This window comes from Salmo trutta, chromosome 35 (genome assembly GCF_901001165.1).
Source record: "Salmo trutta chromosome 35, fSalTru1.1, whole genome shotgun sequence".
Classification (NCBI taxonomy): domain Eukaryota; kingdom Metazoa; phylum Chordata; class Actinopteri; order Salmoniformes; family Salmonidae; genus Salmo; species Salmo trutta.
Window position 1 is genome coordinate 26,349,104 of NC_042991.1, and position 24,500 is coordinate 26,373,603.

Consider the following 24,500-nt stretch of genomic DNA (forward strand, 5'->3'; position numbering starts at 1 on the left):
TGACCCAACTCTCCGAGGCTGTCTCAGGGAGAGTTGGGATATGCAAAAAACACAATTCCAATTCACACATGCATATTAATACACACTTGTACATTTGTGAAATAGGACAAATATAAGCACCCACCAAATGGTTTGTATTATTAAGAGACTAGGATTGGATTAATAGGCTATGCATTACTATAAAGCAGATAAAAACATGCTACCAGACACCATCAGTTGACCATGGCTATATGGTGAACTATATGGACAACATACAGAGCATTGTTTGCCTTTTATAGCATACACACAGTCTAGATAATATGCCCTAAAAAGGTCATTTATGATATCAATCAAGGTAATCAGGCACAGTTGCCCAAGGATGACCCATGTATGCTATATTAGCTGGTTATTTATTTGCCTCAATAAATCTGAATATTCAAACGGATGTTTATCATTATATAAGAATTCATCATTTGATCTCCAAGTAGACAAATCAAGACCATGGTTTTGGTCAACTCAGGTCACGAGAATGTTCAACATCAATTTATTGGGAAAAACAAAAACATATTTTATTACTTTAGAAAATAATTAGAATTAAAATGATATTATGAATGAAAATGAGATTTTGTCACTGGTGAAACGTTCATCATATTTGATGATGTCATCACGTATGTCAAAAGAAAACAAAAAAAAACTTCCTGACTTGGCTGTTCGTAACGCTGGGGTAGCTCGATTTCATTAAAATGAGTTATCTTGCGAAATAACCTATAGAAAGCGACCACAATTATACCTTATTTATCAGAGCATGCTCATACTTGTCTCAGATAAATTGTTAGCTTCTTCAGCTTCAGGGAGTCTCGCTATAATAGCTGCCACTGCAGTGCCACTGGTTGTTTTATTTTAGAACAGAACCGTTCTGAGTGAAGCCATGATGGCGTCGAGCTACAACGCGAAGGAAGACGGTCACGTCGCCGTACCTGGTGGTGGGACCATCCAGAATAAAAAGCCCGATAACACAGCGTTTAAACAACAACGATTACCTGCTTGGCAACCCATCCTGACAGCGGGCACAGTTCTTCCAGCTTTCTTCGTTATCGGGCTTATCTTCATCCCCATTGGTATCGGCCTCTACGTCACGTCCAACAACATCAAGGAGTTCGAGGTAAGGCCCGTGCTATCCGGGATCCTTAGCTAGCTGTTTACTGTACTCAATAAGTCCAAGAGGAAGGGGGCACCAGTATCACTAGGGAGGGGGATGGGACAGGTGTATGGGGAAGCCTGATTTCGCCACCAAAAAAAGCAAAAAAAAGCTAATACACACTTCCATGTGCCTCAAAATTACTATTTGCGTGAATATTTACTCCCACCAGTGTTGTTTCTCATGATGATCGGTTTCAACAAAAAATATAGCCTAAACACAAACAAGTCCTACAAAGGCCATTAGAAACTGAATGCTGATTGGCTGTATACCGTGGTATATGAGACCGTATAGTATGACAACATTTATTTTTGCTAGTTTTAATTACAATTGGAACCAGTTTATAATAGCAATAAGGAACCTCGGGTTGTGGTTGCAATACCACAGCTATGGGCTGTATCCAGGCACTCCGCATTGCGTGTAATATGCCATATACCACACCCCCTCGTGCCTTATTGCTTAATTAGACCATGGCTTATGTATTTGTAGCCAACAGATTCTGACCCTACCGCTTTATGCTTGTTCTCTCTTAGCTGCACTTGAGTCAGAACACAATCATGGTTAGATTAAGACACAATGTACCTCAATGCAGGGATGGGATGTGCCACTGTATTCCAAATTGTACCTATATCCAAACTGATACATCGAGAAGATTGAAAAACTGCCAGTTTTTCCCAGAAAACTGCCCCTTTTGTCTTCATGCTAGCTAACAGTAGCCTTATCAGCCATTATGAATTGGCATGTCACGTTAAATAACAAAGGAGCTGATTGGCCTCGGTGTCTTAATCTAACCATGATTGTGTTCCGACCTCAGTGTAAACAAGCATAACCGTAGGCTCGGAATCTACTTGTTAATGTACTGTATTTGATGTCAGGTCACAGGTGCACCATTTGTGGATTAGTAGGCCGTCATTGTAAATAAGAATTTGTTCTTAACTGACTTGCCTGTTAAATAAAATAAATAAATACATTTGAAATAATGTTAGGCAGCAGATTGCCAGCCATTTGGAAATACTGTTTGGATGTATACATGTCATTACAGATTGATTATACTGGGACTGACATGTCCAGCCCATGCTTCAACTGCTCCCAAAGCTTTAGTTGGAACAGCACAAGACCATGCACCTGTGCACTGCCCTTCTCTCTGGAACAGCCCTTTGAAGTAAGTATGAAGCATGATGTCTGCATCCCAAATAGCAACCTATACACTATGTCAGTGGTTACTATACCACCAACTGAATTTAGCTCTCCCTGGAGTACCATTTGAATTACCCCCTTGTGCATTTTACCAGTGGGCCTAGGGTCTCATCAGTCTTCTCAAGTACCCCCTGTTGAAAGGCTAAGTACCCCCAGGGCTCCTAGTACCCCTGGTTGGGAACCACTGCCCTACGTAGTGCACTACTTTTGTCCAGGGGCCATTTGGGAAGCAGATGATGTGTCACGTTCTCTCAATTGTTGGTGGTGTATGTTTCTGAATTTGAAATGTGATCATCATGAACATTGAATAGAATTTTGTCTCAACAGAGCAACGTATTCATGTATTATGGCCTGTCCAACTTCTACCAAAATCACCGGCGCTATGTCAAGTCCAGGGATGACAGTCAACTGAATGGTGACACCACCTCTCTAATGGTACATATTATGCCTTTAAAACAGGCTACCTGTTTTCCCACTGCATTCCTGAATCTCTGCAATGACTTTTGACTGACCATCAACAATTTTACATCTTTAGTTATCTGACATATCCATGAAATTGGCAAGATGTTCTGTGCAATGATCTAAAGTTACATGTCTGCTTGCAATGTCCACAGAACCCCAGTAAAGAGTGTGAGCCCTATGCTCGCAATGAAAAAATGCCAATTGCTCCCTGTGGTGCAATCGCCAACAGCATGTTTAATGGTAAGACCGTTATGTCCTTTTTAGACCATCATTACTAGAATTGCAATAAGAGCAGCTCTGTTTATTCATGATCTCTTTCCTCAGACACTTTGGATCTGTATTACATTGACCCTAATGGAACAAGAATCCAAATTCCTCTGATGAAGAAGGGGATCGCTTGGTGGACAGATAAGCATGTGAAGTTCAGGAATCCAGGAGGCAACCCCAACCTCACAAGTGCTTTTCAAGGTGAGCAAGCACTCAGCAGAATTGTTACTATTGAAGATGATAAAGAGTCTAATTTTTTTTTTTACTTAGGAATCTCACTGTCTTTTACCTAGGAATCTCACTATAATTTCCTCTCCCAGGTACAACCAAGCCGATCAACTGGCGCAAGCCTGTCTATGAACTAGACACAGACGCTGAGAATAATGGCTTCATCAATGAGGACTTCATTGTGTGGATGCGCACAGCTGCCCTCCCCACTTTCCGTAAGCTATACCGTATTATCCAAAAGAAGAACAACATGACGCCGACACTTCCCCGTGGCAACTACACCCTGGAAGTCACCTACAGTATCCTTTCACTGACAGCTGTTCAATGATACAGCTGTACAGGAAGTTTGGGTTTGTGGAATGATAGCTTGTTTTTTGATGTAATAGGAATGTTCAAATCAGTCATTGTCATAATAGGTCAGACAGACCAGGTCAATGTTGGGCCGTGTTCAGTAGGGGGCCATTCCTTCACTTGCTAATAACAATAGGTATCACCAGCTGGGTGATGACGCATACTGGCTTTCTTAGTTTTTTCCATTAATATAGACTACACATTATATAATACCAGTCCACATTGTTATTGTATGATACGTTTTTACGATGGCAGTGGCTCCTGATCCATGACTCTATCTTTTCTGTCTGAGCCTCAGAAATAAATAAATAAAAGATCCAATCACGGATCAGGAGCCACTCCCTTTTAAGATCCTTCTTGCTAGAGTTATTTTGTAAGTCAAATGTTAAATGGGTCTGAAGTTGAGCATTTGTTGAGTCTTCCTTAATGAGTTGATCCTAGACTATCCTGTTCGTAGCTTTGAGGGCCGGAAGCGTGTGATCCTGAGCACCATCTCCTGGATGGGGGGCAAGAACCCTTTCCTGGGCATCGCTTACATCACTGTGGGCTCCGTCTGCTTCTTCCTGGGAGTGGTCCTCCTCATCATCCACCACAAATATGGCAGCCGCAACAACACCGCTGACATCCCTAACTAAAGACATCTTCTATGTATGTTGCATGCTGGCTAGCAGAGGCATGGGTGTAACCAGTGGTTAATTACAAGCACTGGTGGTCTCTTGTGTACTGTGTGTAAGAATGGCCTGCTTGTCAAAAGTGCTGTGCAAGTATTGGAAGAGAAAATACATCGGGAGAGTTCACTCATATTTATTTTTCATGATCAGAAAGCTATGCAGTTACGTAGGTTTTTCTGTCAAGATGTTGTATTGACAGTGAGTTGAAATGTAATGACGCTACATCAATGTGCAGATAGTACCGTTTTAATGCAGAAATATGTGTGTCAGTCATAGATGTTTATTAGTTTACTTCTATATGAATAAATTATTTAAAATAATGTTTGAATATGGTCAAGCGAATTGGAACAGTCCGTTAGGCTAAATGTTGAATTGCTTTGAGTCAAGGCTGTTTATTCATACAAGTATGTTCTTGTTACATACAGTACAGTAGTTTGAGGAACATATTTCTGGTCTGTTTACACTACAGATAGGTCTCTATAGATTGCACAAGGATGTGCACAGATTTTCAGGTCAAGCGTTATGGAAGGCTTGCAATGTTTTCAATGTACTTTAGAACTTATTTTCTCAGTGTATAAGTAGTAATTCTGTTCAGCTGCCTAAAATATGCAGAGTCAAGTTTAAGTAACATAACACAAATGAAAATAGTAAATTTCAAGGTTTTCAGGGACCAAAGCTCCATGTAGCCTGGGTGCCAGTCTGTTTCTGCATTCTTGCAAATTCATTATGTAAAACATGTTTAGCATGGCAAATAAGTAGGCAAGAACACAGATATACCTTGGACCAGTCTAGCATTCATTTTATTCAATGGAATAACATCCTTATTTATTTTCTTACTAAGATTGTTGCAAATTGGTGAAATATGTTTTGCACATGAGTTACCTGGAGATTATACGCCTGTTGCTTGACAAATAAAATAATATCTGGACAACTCATGTTGTTAACCAGAACTTTATTTGAAAATGGTTGGGGAAATGTTTCAAAATTGAAAAAGTGAATGTATACTTAATATAATGTTTGAATCTTGAGCCACTTTTGACAGTACTTTTATAGCCCAGATACAGTAGCTGGTTATGGTAGCTAGGTTATTCTCCAAGTTCACACTCCTGCCCAGTATGTGGCAGTATGCCCACTTTCCTGAGGAGTCAATAAATACTCCAAAGAAGAAACTAGCGGGTGTCCTTGTATGATGACTGACGTGGGGAGAAGATGTACCGACACATTCAAGTAAGATATCGATTTAGTCATGTTTTGATTGCAGTTGTTAATATCTGTATTCAACGGAATCGGTTTGACTCTTTTATGCTCCCTAGAAGACGGGTAGCGTCACTAGCCTTTAGCGGTCATGGGATGACAGCTACTAGCTAGACATTTAACTTACAGGTAGCAAACTTGTTAACGTTATCTGCTAACTGTTAAGCGTTTTCTTTTTATTTACTTGTGTTTATGGCAAATTAACTTGGTTAAATACATAGGTAGACAGCGGCCTATTCCAAGCCAGCGCTGATCTTAAAATATATCTGTAAAACTACAGTGCCGATGGGCTTGAAATTGATGCTTGTTTTTCGTCATTTGACAGGCGCTCCAGCATGTGTCGCGGCGGACGCTGAGCAGCAGCTCCCGCAGGCAGTTGGAGAACAAGGTCACACAGAAGCAGAAGCATTTCCAGGTAATTGACAGGGTTTATATGGCTGACGGCTTTAATAGGCAATGTCCTTAAAATATGACGTTCAAATCTACTCTTTGGAATGTTAGTTTAATGTCATGGAAAATGTAGCTTGAAATTATTGTTGACAAAGTGATTTTATGTTTTGATGACTGGTGACATGTCCACCTGTCCACTTGTAGTTCCCCTCCAATAAAGCCTGAGTTACATATAGTTGACGGATAAGTATATGTGATTGACAAAACCTCATCGGGTTGGAGTTAATGCTTTGCATGCTGGGTGTAAACTGAAAATAGTCAAATAATGTGTCCCAAATGGCACCCTATTCCATACATAGTACACTACTTTTGACCAGAGACCTATGGGCCCTCGTCAAAGGTAGTGCATTAAATAGGAAAAAGGGTGCCATTTGGGATGGTATCAACGTTGTGAGAGAGATGAGAAACCCATGTCTGACTCTAATTACCACTGGCAACTGATCAGGGGAGAGTGATGCCACTGCCTCATCATTGGCTGCTTTTCAATAAGTTATTGTGCAAACTGTGTTGCTTTTAAATGCTTTCTAAAACTTGGTGCAGATCTTGCTGTAAATAATTAAAAGTGCAATGGCTGGATTGCTGGAATGTACTTGTTGCATTCTGTGGTTAGAATGGTCAGTTTGTGGGCATTAATGACCACTCAACCACCCAGACAGAGTTCTCTGGAGATGCACTGTTGAATCCCTTTGCTCTACTAGGAGATGAAAAGATCAATTCAAGTAAGTCAATGTCCACTCAAATGGTGCTTTTCCCTTGAGACTTACCCACACTAGTGTGCCGCCAGTGTTTTATGTTAATGTGAGCTCTAGTATATTGTGTTTATATCAGGAGTGTAACACTAAAAACTTGTGATGAGCAGAATCAACAACCTCTGCTTTGTGAGATGGTGTTAAAGTTCACAGTTAGGCATTGCTATGTAAATGCAGGATGAAAGTACCTAGGCCCTTGCCTTGGCTCCAAGTCAGAGCAGGTCCGCCGGAGTCATGGCTCAGTGAGACATAGGGTGCCGGCCTGTGTCGATGGAAACATTGTCTGAGCCTTTCGGTTATAACACTGGAGTGAATCCTCATTGGAAATGCGCCAAAAGAGAACACCACTGCTTTGGTGAGCTTAAAGGATGCAGGATGCTTGTACTTCATGTTGCTGTGTATTACATGAATTTAATACGGTATATTTTTCTTCACCAGGAGGACAATGAAATTCCAATTCATTTGAGAGGGGGTGTCAACAATGGCACTCACTATTCTGGGTGAGTACAGATGGCCTCCATGGCAAACTAATCCATGTAGACATAAGATCTTGGTTTAGTATGGTTGTACATTACCACATTAAATTGCTCAGTACCTTTTTGTAATAACACTTTATTTAATTAGTAATAACGTCTTACATTTCATTGCAGGATCTGCATATGTCATATATGAGCTGGTTTGTGCATCTTTCCCCAAGAAGAAGGAGTGACTGCAGCTCCTGGGCTCACATGTTCTACAACACACACTGTTAGTTGTAACACGTCTCCATGTCCTCATGTCCTCAACGGTGGCTGTGTGAAGTAGATCACCTGTTGTGTGGAAACGAACGGTGGCTGTGTGAAGTAGATCACCTGTTGTGTGGCGACGAACGGTGGCTGTGTGAAGTAGATCACCTGTTGTGTGGAGACGAACGGTGGCTGTGTGAAGTAGATCACCTGTTGTGTGGAGACGAACGGTGGCTGTGTGAAGTAGATCACCTGTTGTGTGGAGACGAACGGTGGCTGTGTGAAGTAGATCACCTGTTGTGTGGAGACGAACGGTGGCTGTGTGAAGTAGATCACCTGTTGTGTGGAGACGAACGGTGGCTGTGTGAAGTAGATCACCTGTTGTGTGGCGACGAACGGTGGCTGTGTGAAGTAGATCACCTGTTGTGTGGCGACGAACGGTGGCTGTGTGAAGTAGATCACCTGTTGTGTGGCGACGAACGGTGGCTGTGTGAAGTAGATCACCTGTTGTGTGGAGACGAACGGTGGCTGTGTGAAGTAGATCACCTGTTGTGTGGAGACGAACGGTGGCTGTGTGAAGTAGATCACCTGTTGTGTGGAGACGAACGGTGGCTGTGTGAAGTAGATCACCTGTTGTGTGGAGACGAACGGTGGCTGTGTGAAGTAGATCACCTGTTGTGTGGAGACGAACGGTGGCTGTGTGAAGTAGATCACCTGTTGTGTGGCGACGAACGGTGGTGATTCAACATGTCGAATCGTCTGAACACGAACAGAAAATTACGGCAGGTGTTTTGTTGTCAGCGGTGATAGATGGCCACCTGCTGCGTGGATGACATTCGTTATGGTGTATCCTTTAAACTAAACTGAATAAACAATGTTAATTGTTTTACCTATTGAAATGATGTAGAACAATGTTGATAGAACCAGTGTGTAGACTAGATTCAGCCAAGGTCAAGTTATTATTTTTTTTTTTCTTCTCCTTGAGCGGGTGGTCAGGGGGCCGGAACATTATTAGCTGATTTCCTGGTGTTTTTTGTCCAATAATGAAAATATTTTACTCCGAAAACTTGTGGGGTCAAAATAAAACCACGCGCCGGCCATATTCGGCCCACGGGCCGCCAGTTGTGGAACCCTGGTGTATACCATAGAGGAATGTTGGTGCTAGCCTACGTCTGGTTGTCTGGTATGATCATGTCGTCACAACAGCAGAGGAAGAAAGACGTTAACATTTTGGTCATTTAGCAGAAGCTCTTATCCAGCGCGACATACAGGAGCAATTAGGGGTAACTGCCTTGCTCAAGGGCAGATCAACAGATTCACCCAGTGGGCACAGGGATTCAAACCAGCTACCTTTCAATTTCTGGCCCAACGCTCTTAACCGCTAGGCTACAGTGCATTGGGAAAGTATTCAGACCCACAGTTTGTTACGTTACAGCCTTATTCTAAAATTGATTACATTCTTTTTTTCCCCTCATCAATCTACACACTACCCCATAATGACAAAGCAAAAGCAGTTTTTTATAAATGTTTGCTAATTCATTTTTAAAAAATTATTGGGAATATTACATTATACATAAGTATTCAGACCCTTTACTCAGTACTTTGAAGCAGCTTTGGCTGCGATTACAGCCTAGAGTCTTCTTGGGTATGACGCTACAAGCTTGGCACACCTGTATTTGGGGAGTTTCTCCCATTCTCTCCAGATCCTCTTAAGCTCTGATAGGTTGGATGGGGAGCGTCGCTGCAAAGCTATTTTCAGGTCTCTCCGGAGATGTTTGATCGGGTTCAAGTCCAGGCTCTGTCTGGGCCAGTCAAGGACTTTCAGAGACTTGTCCTGAAGCCACTCATGTGTTCTCTTGGCTTTGTGCTAAGGGTTGTTGTCCTGATGGAAGGGGAACCTTCGCCCCAGTCTGAGGTTCTGAGCGCTCTGGAGCAGGTTTTCATCAAGGATCTCTCTCTACTTTGCTCTGTTCATCTTTCCCTTGATCCTGACTAGTCTCCCAGTCCCTGCCGCTGAAAAAACCCCACGCTTCACCGTAGGGATGGTGCCAGGTTTCCTCCAGATGTGACGCTTGGCATTCAGGCCAAAGAGTTCAATATTGGCTTCATCACACCAGAGAATCTTGTTTCTCATGGTCTGAGTCCTTTAGGTGCCTTTTGCCAAACTCCAAGAGGGCTGTTGTGCCTTTTTACTGAGGAGTGGCTTCTGTCTGGCCACTACCATAAAGGCCTGATTGGTGGAGTGGTGCAGAGATGGTTGTACTTCTGGAAGGTTCTCCCATCTCCACAGAGAAACTCTTGAGCTCTGTCAGAGTGACCGTCGGGTTCTTGGTCACCTCCCTGGCCAAGGCCCTTCTCCCCCGATTGCTCAGTTTGGCAGGGCGGCCAGCTCTAGGAAGAGTGTTGGTGGTTCCAAACTTTTTCAATTTAAGAATGATGGAGGCCACTTTGTTCTTGGGGACCTTCAATGCTGCAGAAATGTTTTGCTACCTTTCCCCAGATCTGTGCCTCCACGCAATCCTGTCTCGGAGCTCTACCGACAATACCTTCGACCTCATGGCTTGGTTTTTTTTCTCTAACGGGTTTAGCGATGTTTGCAAATGTATTAAAAACGGATATACCTTATTTATGCTGTCAACTGTGGGAGCTCTTATATAGACAGGCGTGTGCCTTTCCAAATCATGTCCAGTCCATTGAATTTACCACAGGTGGACTCCAAGTTGTGGAAACATTTCAAGGGTGATCAATGCACCTGAGCTCAATTTCGAGTGTCATAGCAAAGGGTCTGATTACTTAGTATATAAGGTATATCAGTTTTTTACTTTTAATACATTTGCAAACATCTCTTAACCTGTTTTCGCTTTTTCATTATGGGGTATTGTGTTTAGATTGAGGAAAAAAATATTTAATCCATTTTAGAATAAGGCTGTAAGGTAATAAAATGTGGAAAAAGTCAAAGGGTCTGAATACTTTCCCGTTGCACTGTACATACAGATCTTATTATAAACACAAGTGTACCATTTAAGGTCCAACTTCAATGGTTTACATCCACATATCACACGCATAGTAAGTAGGCTACACTTTTCCTCAATATATTGATTTTATCTTCTACATGTGACCAAGTGTTCCCCAGTTTTGCGGTGTGGCTCCGTTTTAAAACTTGTCTGTAAGATTAGTACCTTATCGTTCCAAACCAAGGGCACATTAGGCCAAGGGCAGTGTTAATATTGTCATCAAATGATACTTTGTAAAGAAATGAGTATATCTACGATTAGAATGACTTTCCTATTTTGGAATGTCCTTGAGCTCCAGCCTACAGAAATCGGGACTAGATCATGGGAAAATGTCATGAGATGCAATTTGCTCTGTTTACTTTTTTGTTGGTGATTTGATACGCTATTCGTGCACATCTTACAGTGTTGTATAGCAGATAAAAAGTTTCATTTTTTTTGTTTCAGACGTTTATGAAATGTTAATAAAAAAACATTTCCTGAGCTTTTTCTGAAGCAATGCACCAGAAAGCATTGCTGCAAGGCTTTCGCATGTGCATTTTGCCTTTTGAGCCGCTAGAGGGCAATGTCTTCAAGGGAATTGATTGGGTCTCACATTATGATCGACCGATGGTCGGGAAACTGAATTATTTTGTCTGAAAAAGTTCTGACTTTCTGTTTTCATTTCAATAACACATCAATAACGTTCATTTGAAAAAGTTGTTTTTCAAAATGATCTGTTAGGCTATAATCTATAGCCTATGTATTTGATAGATGAGAATGGAATAGGTTTCTCCAGTAGCCACAAAAAATCCAGACACAATTCTGGTTGTACATTACCACTTTAAGTTGCTCAGTACCTTTTTGTAATACTTTATTTAATTAGTAATAACGTCTTACATTTCATTGCAGGATCTGCATGTGTCATATATGAGCTGGTTTGTGCATCTTTCCCCAAGAAGAAGGAGTGACTGCAGCTCCTGGGCTCACATGTTCTACAACACACACTGTTAGTTGTAACACGTTGTCTCCATGTTCTCAGGGTTGATTTGTCCTGTCATAATGGTTTCTGTTTCATGGGATCAATATTCATTTATTGGAACTGAGGATGATTAAATATGCCTCTCATAAAGTGTCATTAGTCCTTATTTTTGTGTGTGTAACTGTATTTTAAGTACAGTAGACACCATAAGGAATGTTGTCCGTGTGCGGCTTTGTGAAGTAGATCACCGTCTGTGTGAAGTAGAGCCCAAGTTTATTTGAAAAAAATATCTAGTGGAAATGGCAGGAGAATTGTATAGGAAACATTTTCTATAGATTTACAAAATGTTTATCAGTTACACACAAAAAAAATATCACCCTTGTCGAACTTTTTTTATTGTGACCAATGATGGAAACTGAATAAATGATAATTACCAAATCATTTTGAAGTATGCAGTGTACGTGTCATTACGTAACTATAAAACTCAACTTCACATTTTATTCTAAATGCCTAGGCCCAGTGCTTGAAAAAACATATTTTTATCAACTATAAAAATGTATCTTTGCAAGACAAGGATTGTCCTGACTTTCAATAATGGCCTTGGTTTTTAGTTAGTTTTACCATCACCAATTATTTCAGATCTACAGGAGTGCAAGTATCACCATGGCACGGGCCTTGGTGATACATTGGCACATGATAATTATTAGAATATGGCAAATATTAGTCAGTTATTGCATTCCATCCATGCTGGATTTCCCAGGCTACCTGAGACATGAAACAGATAGGTGGGAGGGTAGACCACAGGCTGTCACAAATGCGGAATTTGCGTAAAAGAGTAATAGAAACACTTTTATTTTTATTCAACACTTAAGTTTTTGTGGAAAAAAAGTGTTTTTACAATTGAGTAATTTAGCAGAGCTCTTATCCAGAGCGACTTACAGTTAGTGCATTCATCTTCAGATAGCTAGGTGAGACATCCACATATCACAGGCATAGTAAGTAGGCTACACTTTTCCTCAATATAGTACTTACAACAAAGTCAGAGCTAGAAGGGGGGGGGGGTCGAGGTGAGGATGGGATTATGTAAAATACTCTTTGAAGAGTTAGGGTTTCAGGTGCCTTCGGAAGAGAGGCAGGGACTCTGCTGGCCTAGCTTCTCCATGCCAGGACAGAGAAGAGCTTGGACTGGGCTGCGCCATAGCTGCCCTCCTGTAGGGGTGGGAGGGCCAAGAGACTAGAGGTGGCAGAACTGAATGCTCGGGTTGGTGTGTAGGATTTAAGCATAGCCTGAAGGAAGGGATGGGCAGTGACGTCATTACATCCAGCTGTTTAAATCGACACGACAGTTAAATGGAAACGCACCCTAGCAGGCAATTGTTTAATCTATTTTCCATGCAAACTTTCTAAATGTTGACAAAAACTCCCTGAACAAGTTGATGGAAACATAGCTAATCTTGTTCATGTCTGGTTTGCTACTAATGCCATTCTCATGATGGGAAATATTACCAGTAGGTAGGTTTCCTTCCAAATGGCGACAGATTTACATGCGAATATTCTAAAATCCGCATAAACACACAACTGCCTCCCACGAAGCACCATTACCTTTTTGTCTTCTCAACAACAAATCAATACAGGAACTACATGTGGGAACACAAGTATATATAAATAATATACAAAAGACAATTGGGCTAGGGGGGATAAGGGGCGTGGCACAATATCACATTACACAAGGACATACAGACACTTATTATTCTAACAGATTTTTTGTTCGTAGAGTAGTTAATTTGTCTTAAAATATAGTTCAATTTCTTTTTGTATGGTAAGAAAATGTGTTTTTTTTTGTTTGTAAATTTACATTTGTGAATATAAAATTTGGCCAAAAGAATAATGAAATGAATTACATAAAAATGTTTCAGCTTATTTCTATCGTAGGTAAAGAATCCAAGCAGTACATCTCTCCACAATAGTGTAAGATCTTCATAAATGTGTTCAATTATAAATCTACTGATGTCTTGCCACAGTTTTCTTACATGAATACGATGCCAAAAAAGATGCAACACTGTTTCTGGGTGGTCATTACAAAAGGAGCAATTTGAGTTGATGTTTTCCTTAAACTTCTTCATATAGTGGTTGGCAGGATAATATTTATGAATAATTTTAAAGGAAACTTCCTTAATTTTGTTAACAAGTAGGTATGTGTGTGGCAACATCCAAACTTTTTTCCAACAGATATTATCAATAAATCCATTCCAATAAGGCATGACATAACAACATCCTGTTGAAACAAGGTTCATATAGCTCTGTTGTTGAATGGACCAAAAGAGAAACAAATCTTTCCAACTGATGAGTCAACAGGGTCAACGGAAGGTAGGCTCTGAGGGTCAGGTCTGAATCATAAAGCAACACCTGAGGGAATGGCATCTAAAAAAATTGCAAAATCTTTAGTTGTTAAAGGGACCTTGTAAAGTGATGAGAATTCCCCTGGCTCACCAATAGGATATTATTTCGGAACCAATAATCTACAAACAAAGAAGTATTTTTATACAATATATCGCGATTATTCCATATTTAATATCTGTGTGGAGAAAAATTATGCTTATAAATTAAGGACCATGACAAGAAAACCTGCTGATGAAAAGCAGAAAGTTTCACTGGAACTTTGTCAATATTATAATTGCAAACCAACATGAAGTTAAGGCCACCAAAAATTCCACATCTTAAAAGTATTATTTAAGGTAGTAAAGTCCAGAAAATTTAGCCCACCATTCTCATAAGTGTTTATTACAACAGTTTTCCTAATGTAATGGGTACAGTTTCTCCACAGAAAGTTGAGAAGCATCTGGTCTATCTCCTTGCTTATTTTACTGTCAAGACAAAGATAGAGCGCCATATGTTAGTCTAGAGATACCTTATTAGGACTCTTCCTTTTAAAGATAAGTCACTCTGTAGCCATTGATTTAGCTTCTTTGAATTAATAAGAGGGTTAAAATTTAGTAAGCCACTAGACTTCTGATCCTTAATGGTTATGCCTAAATATGTAAGTTCTTCTTTTTTTAAAATCTTTATTTAACTAGGCAAGTCAGTTAAGAACAAATTCTTATTTTCAATGACGGCCTAGGAACAGTGGGTTAACTGCCTGTTCAGGGGCAGAACGACAGATTTGTACCTTGTCAGCTCGGGGATTTGAACTTGCAACCTTTCCAAAGCTCTAACCACTAGGCTACCCTGCCGCCCCAGGGTATTCCCTTTACTGGAATACCATAATATGAAGGTGTCACACAATCTTTGACAGCCATGAGTTCACATGTATTAATGTTAAGATATAGACCAGACGCTTTGGAAAAGGATTGATCGATATGGGAATTTGGTTAGCATCTTTCAGAAAAAGTGTAGCATCGTCAGCCAGCTGGCACGAAGCACCATTACCGTCTTCAAGAGCTCAGAGCGAGTGACGTCCCCGATTGAAACGCTATTAGCGCGCACCCCGCTAACTAGCTAGCCATTTAACACCGGTTACATATAGACTGCATGATGAGATTATTATTGTGGACAAAAGAGCAAGATCATTTTCATTTGTCAAACTGCAGGCAAGCATCGATTATCATGTCACCAGAATAAGACTTTCACCACCCTGTGAACGTCATCATAATTTATTTAATCTGTAGCCTAATAAATTGCATGCGTTCTCGACGAGTGGTAGTGGATCTCACATGTTATCGCGTGACTCCCAAGTTTACTTCCATGGTTATTATATCAATATTGGCGGATAAAACTGTTTCCGCCGACATTATTCGCATAATTAACCAAACAAAACAAAAACAAAAAAGATCCCACCTTGTCTAGCGTATCTTGCTCCAATTCCAATGGTTTATTTTATGGGGAAAACACTGGTATTTACTTAAATAGTAATATAATGTCATTTATCTTCTATATGTGACCACAATTCCCCACTTTTTCACTGTCTTGCTCCTTTAAAGCCAGTCTGTAAGATTAGTACCTTATTATTAGAAACCAAGGAGGACACATTAAGCCAAGGGAGGTCATAATGTTGTCATCAAATGATACTTTGTAAAGAAATTACGAGTATATCTACAATTAGAATATGACGTTCCTATTTTGGAATGTCCCTTGAACTCTACACAGAAATAAGTACTAGATCATAGGAAAATGTCATGAGATGCAATTTAAATCAATATTGTTGACTTTTTGTTAGTGATTTGATATGCTATGCTATACGCTATGATGATATGCAATACGCACATCTTACAATGTGTATAGATAATAAAACGTGCCATCAGACATTTGTGAAAATGTTAGTAACGTTTTTTTAACCGAGTTTTATCTGAATACTTTATTAAGTAGAACCTAATGCTCAAGGAATCAGCGATGCTTTTTGCCTCTTGAGACACTAGAGGGCTATGTCTTCAAGGGAATTGATTGGGTCTCGCATAACAGGTCGGGAAACTGAATTCTGTCATCTGAAAAAGTTGACGTGCTTTTTTATCTCTGTTTTAATTTTATTAACACGTTTTATCAATAAAACGTTCAGTTGAAAAAGTTGTTCTGCTTTCAAATGATCAATTACGTAGGCTATAATCTATTGCCTACGTAATTGATAGATCAAATAAAATTGTATTGTCACATGTGCGGGAATTCAACAGGTGTAGACCTTACTGTGAAATGCTTACTTACAAGCCCTTAGCCCTTAATAACCAACAATGCAGTTCAAGAAATAGATTGAAGAAAATATTTACTAAATAAACTAAAGTGAAAAAACTAAACAAAATAAAAATAAAAAAGTAACACAAGAAAATGACAACAATAACGAGGCTATATCGGTACTGAGTCAATGTGCAGGTGTACAGGTTAGTCGAGGTCATTTGTAAAGTGTGGGAGGGAGGGGGGGGGTCAATGTAAATAGTCCAGGTGGTCATTTGATTAATTGTTCAGCAGCCTTATGGCTTGGGGGTAGAAGCTGTTGAGGAGACAATTGGTCCTAGACTTGTCGCTCCGGTACTGCTTGCCGTGAGGTAACAAAATAACAGTCTATGACTTGGGTGACTAGAGTCTTTGACAATTTTTTGGGCCTTCCTCTGACACCGCCTAGTATATAGGTCCTGGATGTCAGGAAGCTTGGCCCCAGTGATGTACTGGGCCATTCACACTACCCTCTGTAGCGCCTTCCGGTCATATGCCAAGCAGTTGCCATACCAGGCGGTGAAGCAACCGGTCAGGATGCTCTCGATGGTGCAGCTGTATAACTTTTTGAGGATCTGGGGACCCATGCCAAATCTTTTCAGTCTCCTGAGGGGAAAAAGGTGTTGTCGTGCTCTCTTCACAACTGTCTTGGTGTGTTTGCACCATGATAGTTAGTTGGTGATGTGGACACCAAGGAACTTGAAACTCTCGACCCAATCCATTTCAGCCGATGTTAATTGGGGCCTGTTTGGCCTTCCTTTTCCTATAGTCCACAATCAGCTCCTTTGTCTTGCTCACATTGAGGGAGAGGTTGTTGTCCTGGCACCACACTGCCAGGTCTCTGACTTCCTCCCTATAGGCTGTCTCATCATTGTCGGTGGTCAGGTCTGTTGTATCGTCAGCAAACTTAATGAGGGTGTTGGAGTCATGCTTGGCCACGCAGTCGTGGGTGAATTGGGAGTACAGGAGGGGACTAAGCAAGCACCCCTGAGGGGCCCCAGTGTTGAGGATCAGCATGGCAGATGTGTTGTTGCCTACCCTTACCACCTGGGGGTGGCCCGTCAGGAAGTCCAGGATCCAGTTGCAAAGGGAGGTGTTTAGTCCCAGGATCCTTAGCTTAGTGATGAGCTTTGTGGGCACTATGGTGTTGAACGCTGAGCTGTAGTCAATGAACAGCATTCTCACAAAGGAGTGCAATTGAGATTGCGTCATCTGTGGATCTGTTGGGGCGGTATGCGAATTTGAGCTGGTCACGGGTTTCCAGCATGATGGTGTTGATGTGAGCCATGACCAGCCTTTCAAAGCACATCATGGCTACCGACGGTAATCATTAAGGCAAGTTACCTTTGCTTTCTTTGGCACAGGGACTATGGTGGTCTGTTTGAAACAGGAGAGGTTGAAAATGTCAGTGAAGACACTTGCCAGTTGGGTACAGGTCCTGGTAATCCATTTGGCCCCGTGGCTTTGTGAATGTTGACCTGATTAAAGGTCTTGCTCACATCGACTACGGAGAGCGCGATCACACAGTCGTCCGGAACAGCTGGTGTTCTCATGCATGCTTCAGTCTTGCTTGCCTCGATTCGAGCATAAAAGGCATTTCGCTTGTCTGGTAGGCTCACGTGACTGGGCAGCTCGAGGTTGGGTTTCCCTTTGTAGTCCGTAATATTTTGCAAGCCCTGCCACATCCGACGAGGAGTCAGAGCCGGTGTAGTAGGATTCAATCTGAGTCCTGTATTGACGCTTTGCCTGTTTGGTGGTTCGTCTGAGGGCATAACGGGATTTCTTATAAGCTGAGGATGGATTAGGCTTCTCCAATAGCCTATTTTCAATAGCAAGGCCAAAATGACTGTTTGATGTCGGCCTTGCCATTTTAGTATAGGTTTAGGTTGATGGATTAACTTTTTATTTCACTTTGAAGAAGGAATCAGGACAGAAAGCTTCACCCTTTATTCATGCCGCACCTGTATAATTATGATTGGACAGTGTTAAGAATGTCTTGACATTTTCTGAGTGGAATCCAAAGACTTATTAAATACTTCAATAACATAACAATACATTTATAAATATTTATCTACTGACATAAATCCCATTCAATTAAAATGACGTTGTTAGGCCTACCGATTCTTAAGTGGTCACTGAATAAATGGGCTGTGGAATATTTTTCCATTGCTCCATTGTGTAAAAAAACCGGCTAAACGGCTGCCAATAACAACACATCTCCTGGTTTCCAAACGCAGATGCTATGAACTTGTGGATAAAACACATAGAGAAGCATCATCGAAAAAGAATGCAGAAAACTATGCTCAGTTTCCAAAAGTATATCCCCACACTTTGAGGGGCTGCATTTATCAATCTGTGGCAGGGTTCCACGCTTGCTGAGTGTCGTAAGAGCTTACGATAGTAAAGGGAGAGTTGGGAACAGCCCCCTATTAAGTAGCAGATTGTAGAGAGTCTTCCCACTTGGAAAAGGGCTTCTGATCTGTGACCTCCGCAAGAGGAGAACTGAGTTTTCGTCTGCTTAGAATATTGATTATCCTCCCGTAAAACTTGTATCCATCATTGCCAGAAGGGGCATATCCAAAGAGGCTTTACTGTTTTTGTATTCTGAAATCAAACGAGCGACTGCACAACTTCATTTCCACAGGTCAGTATTGAATTAATTGAATATGGAATTATGGATTGGACTACTGTTTAGACTATCTGGGAGGTAAAGGTAGATTAGTTATGCTCATCTGCACACCAGGGAAGTAGGAAATCCCAATATTGTGCTCTGAATTTTTCTATTTATTATTTGCCTATTGATCATTTTCGTCAAGGTGTCTTTATGTTAAGGTGTCTTTGAAATTAATTATTGCCCATAATTATTGCCCAACAACCATGCCATAAATGCCGTGTGTCTTGGACTCATGTGCATTGGGCATATAGGTCGGCGTTGGAATATTCTTCGCAGTTTAAACATGCAGGTTAATTCCTAATGTGTGAAGTAAATTAGAATTTAATTTGAGAAGAAAGGAAACATGTGTCACTTAGGACTGGTGGCCTGTACAGTGTTCGATATTACACGATATTGTTTTTTTTGTGCTTGGAGACACGGGTTGGGTTTTCATATAGTTTGTACATGTTGGATAGTTTATAGCTTTTGACTCATGCTCTAGCCTACTCCCATCTCCACCAAGGCAAGTCTTGACTGAACGGGGACCGCCTTTTTGATCAGATAGGCTACAGCAGGAAGCGCGTTTATCCTATAGAAAAGTGTATAAGAGACTGTTTTCGATTTGCAGCTGTGCATTAAACGTTGATAGTGAGTTTTCTTACGATGTTTTTAATCCCTGTTTAAATTGGACCAATATGATAAGACAATGTCGTTTAGATGTTCAATTGTCTTTCCATTGTCTTTGAATGCACTTGCTATATGACACACCTATAGTTTATTTGGGATTATATGGCATTTAAATGTTTGATGCTTGTGGTAAAAGTACAATGTGGAATGTTGGAGCATTGCTGAGATGCGTGCGTAATTGCACGTTCTTTTTGTAGCCTCATTCATGTTCTGCTGAACCAGAGAGAGAAAGAGAGTCAAAATGAAGATAAGGCTGTCTCTGGCAGCGGCTGCCTTCCTTGCAGTGCTACTATCCTCCGTCGAGGCCCAAGGTAAAGTTATCCCTCACCTGCCATTTTTTCCCCCTCCTCACCTCCAATTTTTTTCTACTGTTAATTAAACACAACTGAATGAAAATGTGCAGCCTCCCGGTCTCTCTCTCTCGCTCTCTCTCTCTCTTTACCTCCCCTCCCCCATATCTCTTTCTCCGACTGTAGCTAATGGTGTCGGTTCTTTAGCTCTTCATGGTGAAATTGCAATACTTTCACCAATACATTTTATTTTATTGTATTAATAAATGTTTCCTGAAAGAAAATGTCTACATTATTTGTATCTCATGTAGAACTATAGGCCTATTTCATCGGTAGATCTTTGGATTCATCGGGAGACCTATGGATTCATCGGTAGACCCATGGATTCATCTGTAGGCCTATGGATACATCGGTAGACCTATATATTCATTTCTAGACCTATGGATTCTTGTATTTTTGTTGTGTTTGTATAGGTTGGCTATTTCAATTGTCTTTTTACCCAATTTTGTCTGTCTATTCATTGGGACAGGTTGAATTAACTCAAACAAGTAGCTTAGGGTAGGATATTGAAACAGTCTGAGGAATGCAACATTATATTTTTCAATCAAAAAGTGCGTTTCAAATAGATTTTTTTATATCTAAAAGTTCAAAGTGGAACAGGCCCCATTATAGTGGTCTGGAAGTTAGTGAAAGGCTAACTCTCTAAGCATGGATAGTTGCAGTGAAGTCTTTCTTACGCTAGGAGGGGCACTTGCTTGATATTTTTAATATACATTTCTGTCTTAGTTTATCTAGTATGCATACAGTCGTTCTCTGGGGAAGGGAAGAATTTCAGCTGTACAAAAATTAATTAGCCTAAAGGAACTAGGTAATGTTAAAGGAACTAGGTAATGATAAAGGAACTAGGTAATGATCAAGGAACTAGGTAATGATCAAGGAACTAGGTAATGATCAAGGAACTAGGTAATGATAAAGGAACTAGGTAATGATCAAGGAACTAGGTAATGATAAAGGAACTAGGTCATGATAGAGGAACTAGGTCATGATAGAGGAACTAGGTCATGATAGAGGAACTAGGTAATCATAGAGGAACTAGGTCATGATAGAGGAACTAGGTCATGATAGAGGAACTAGGTCATGATAGAGGAACTAGGTCATGATAGAGGAACTTGGTAAAAACAAGGTTTGCCCTTAAGGGATGTATAGATAAGTTATAACTACAATCTACATTTTTTCCCAAATTAACCGAGAACTCGATTGTATGTCTCCACTTTCATTCGGAGAAAAACGGGGCTTGACGCCAATTGTCCTTCTCGTGATCTTTTTTCTCTCTGATGAAACGGAAAGACAAAATGTAAGTGTCTCTAACATTATTTTCCAGAAACTGTTAGACTGAGAATGAACATTATTCTGAAGCTCCAAAGACCATTCATATAAATTACAGATTACAGAGGTCAATCTGACTATAAAATGTAAAATATTATTTTAGAATATCATATTTTTTAAGAGAAGCCTTCTCTTTTGGTATTTTTTAAAATCTTGACCTACTAGGAGAAACCAGAAATGAAGAGAAAGAGTCATAACAGCAACAACACTAAAATACTTTTTATTTTGTCATTGAGATGAATTGGGTAACACTTTATTTGGATAGTCCATCCATCTGTAGATGCTTTACAGACTATCAGTAACATTTCAACGATCTACTAACCCTAGCTCTAGCCCTAACCTTAATCCTTACCCTAACCCTTATTCTAAGCCTAACTTTAATCCTTACCCTAACCCTTATTCTAAGCCTAACCTTAATCCTTACCCTAAACCTTATTCTAAACCTAACCTTAATCCTTACCGTAACCCTTATCCTAAACCTAACCCTAACCTTAATCATTACCCTAACCCTTATTCTAAACCTAACCTTAATCCTTACCATAACCCTTATTCTAAACCTAACCCTAACCTTAATCCTTACCCTAACCCTTATCCTAAACCTAACCCTAACCTTAATCCTTACCTTAACCCTTATCCTAAACCTAACCTTAATCTTACCTTAACCCTTATCCTAAACCTAACCCTAACCTTAATCCTTAATCCTTACCTTAACCTTTATCCTAAACCTAACCTTAATCCTTACCATTATCCTAAACCTAACCTTAATCCTTACCTTAACCTTTATCCTAAACCTAACCTTAATCCTTACCCTTATCCTAAACCTAACCTTAATCCTTACCTTAACCCTTATCCTAAACCTAATCTTAATCCTTACCCTAACCCATATTCTAACCCCAACCCTAATCTTAAACTTGGCAAGCAGTTGCTCATCAATAGATAGTTTGTTGATGGACCATTTGGACAATCCAAATAAAGTGCGAAAATGAACTTTTCGCTCATCATTGAGATGATGTGTGTGTGTTGTGTGTGGGTATTTGGTATTTTTGGTGTTTTATTAGGATCCCCATTAGCTGTTGAAGAAAGTAGCAGCTACTCTTCCTGGGGTCCACACAAAACATGAAACATGACATAATACAAAGCATTAATAGACAAGAACATCAAGGACAGAACTACATTAATAAAATAAATACACACGTAGCCTACTGTACATATCAATACATGCACACAAACTATCTAGGTCAAATAGGGGAGAGGCATTGTGCCATGAGGTGTTGCTTTATCTGTTTTTTGAAAGCAGGTTTGCTGTTCATTTCAACAATATGAGATGAGAGTTCCATGCAATAATGGCTCTATATAATACTGTATGCTTTCTTGAATTTGTTTTGGACATGTCTGGTGGGGTAAGTGTATCAGTGCTGTGTGTATGTTGACTATGCAAACAATTTGGAATTTTCAACACAATAATATTTCTTATAAAAAGAAGAAGTGAGTCTTTGCAGTCAGTCTTTCCTAAACTCTTAGCCAAGAGAGACTGGCATGCATCGTACTAATATTAGCCCTCTGATTAAAATGAAGAGCAAGATGTGCCACTCTGTTCTGGGCCAGCTGCAGCTTAACTAGGTCTTTCCTTGCAGCACTTGACCACATGACTGGACAATAATCAAGATAAGACAAAACAAGAGCCTGCAAGACTTGCGTGCACTTGCTTGTAGTATTTGTGTGTGAGTTTGTGTTCATAAGTGTTTTAATTAAGAGCTTCTTAAGGAGGACAATGTGGGTAGTACTATATGGTTATGATGGGCCCATTTGGAAACAGAGAAGGAGCAGACCATGGCCCTTGAGTTGATCTGCCAGGTTGGTGGTTCTCATTTTTGATATCCTGTACTGGACAAGCTTCACTCAGGTCATTTGCTATGCAAATTTGCATTCAATTTGTCCCGAGTCATGGCTTTTCAATAATATTTTAGAATGATATTCTTGATCCCTACAGGCTTCCCTATTTAAAATACCCTTATATAGACTACAATCCTATTCTAACCCTGATATGCACCACTATGCACTGATACACTATCTTGTTAAAGTTCACCAACAAGCAGATTTCATCATTCATCACCATTAGCCACTACACATACAGTGGTCTTATTTACTTTACTTGTGATTCTAGACGTTCTCTTTAGACATTCTGTAATTACAATATAGGCTACTTAAGACTTTACTCTTCATAACACTCTTCGGCTATTATGACAAAAGAGCATTAACTTACCCCATCCCCCAACAGACGAATATCATTAGAAAATATTTCTCAAATATGTTCTCTGGTCCGTCTTGTACATGGAAACTTTTGTCCGGTTCCATAAGTTGTTACAAACAACTTTTCATGTACATGTGCATGATCTTCAGACAGTCCATTCAGTGTGACCAATCACATTTATGGTTTGTTTGGCTTGTCTGTTTGATTTGTTTCTTTGTAAATCTTTTTTTCCATTGTGGATTGTCACTACTTAGTGCCAGAGGGGTTTGAAAATGTGTACAGAGCGTCATTAAGTGCATTGTGTATTCTTTTAAGAGGTTTGCAGTGGATGGGAGTCATACACATGGGTCAATCAGAAAGAAACAATGTACTGAAGGCTATGTATGGCTGCATGTAGGCCTTTACACAACCAAGTTTTATGGAAGGTGTATGTTTTTGTCGGTCGACTCAGTTTAGGCATGAGTTGGGTTGACCTTATCAGCATGTAAGATGTTAGTTTGTCAATGTCATTTTTTTATTGTGCCCTTGGATATTTTTTTGCCACCGTTTGTCGTCTCGTCACTATATGTGCTTGAGTTGTCGACTGTGTTTGGGCAAGCACGGCCGGACAGCTCAAACGAATGTCATTTTTCTTGAAAATGGCTGCTCGAGTCTGAAATGTTATGTTTGTTGTCGTTATTGTCACCTCTTGCTGTTTGCCCCAACAATGAACAGGATAACTTCAACCTTGAAGTGTTAATCGTTGGGATATGAGCTACCTACAACTTGTGTTTTATCATAAATACACTTATTTAGCAAATGCTGGAATTAACATTGGCTAATTTTTATTTTCGCAGTTGAACCACCTTCAGACTTGAGATTTAAGATTTTAAATGAGAACACAGTACAAATGACATGGAAAGCGCCGTTAACACGGATAGAGGGATTCAGGATACAGGTGGCCTCAGACACAGGTGTGTGGTCTGTATTGCTGCAAGCAATCTCTCTCAATCTCTACCTTCACTGCAACATTACCTGTGTACTTTACAACAA

General features: G+C 40.2%; 2 protein-coding genes and 1 pseudogene across 10 annotated transcripts in view; all 3 read left to right on the top strand.

The window, feature by feature from the left end:
- Window positions 1-652: 652 nt before the first annotated feature.
- On the top strand, window positions 653-5,284 carry LOC115174950 (cell cycle control protein 50A). Its single transcript, XM_029734015.1, has 7 exons — window positions 653-1,141; window positions 2,220-2,339; window positions 2,702-2,809; window positions 2,989-3,076; window positions 3,161-3,304; window positions 3,424-3,630; window positions 4,124-5,284. The coding sequence occupies exons 1-7, from the start codon at window positions 908-910 to the stop codon at window positions 4,315-4,317; spliced, it is 1,095 nt and encodes a 364-aa protein (XP_029589875.1). The 5' UTR covers window positions 653-907; the 3' UTR covers window positions 4,318-5,284.
- Window positions 5,285-5,347: 63 nt separating this feature from the next.
- LOC115174951 (cytochrome c oxidase subunit 7A2, mitochondrial-like) lies at window positions 5,348-11,942 on the top strand (annotated as a pseudogene).
- A 6,627-nt stretch (window positions 11,943-18,569) lies between these two features.
- LOC115174952 (collagen alpha-1(XII) chain) overlaps window positions 18,570-24,500 on the top strand; it is an 89,927-nt gene continuing 83,996 nt past the window's right edge. For 4 of the 9 annotated variants that reach the window (XM_029734016.1, XM_029734018.1, XM_029734021.1 and 1 more), the window contains exons 1-3: window positions 18,572-18,845; window positions 19,739-19,852; window positions 24,305-24,421. In XM_029734016.1, the coding sequence (XP_029589876.1) occupies window positions 19,783-19,852; window positions 24,305-24,421 (187 nt within the window). In that variant the 5' untranslated portion in view covers window positions 18,572-18,845; window positions 19,739-19,782. Of the gene's footprint in view, window positions 18,846-19,413; window positions 19,503-19,738; window positions 19,853-24,304; window positions 24,422-24,500 lie in introns of those variants that run through there. The other 5 variants (XM_029734022.1, XM_029734024.1, XM_029734020.1 and 2 more) reach the window with 5 other exon arrangements.

What these genes read in the sequence shown, in the direction of transcription:
- LOC115174950 (XM_029734015.1), top strand. Translation starts at nt 908, where the DNA reads ATGATGGCGTCGAGCTACAACGCGAAGGAAGACGGTCACGTCGCCGTA. An exon ending in CCTCACAAGTGCTTTTCAAG is followed by an intron (nt 3,305 to 3,423) that starts GTGAGCAAGCAC and finishes TTCCTCTCCCAG; the next exon opens with GTACAACCAAGCCGATCAAC. An exon ending in CACCCTGGAAGTCACCTACA is followed by an intron (nt 3,631 to 4,123) that starts GTATCCTTTCAC and finishes AGTTGATCCTAG; the next exon opens with ACTATCCTGTTCGTAGCTTT.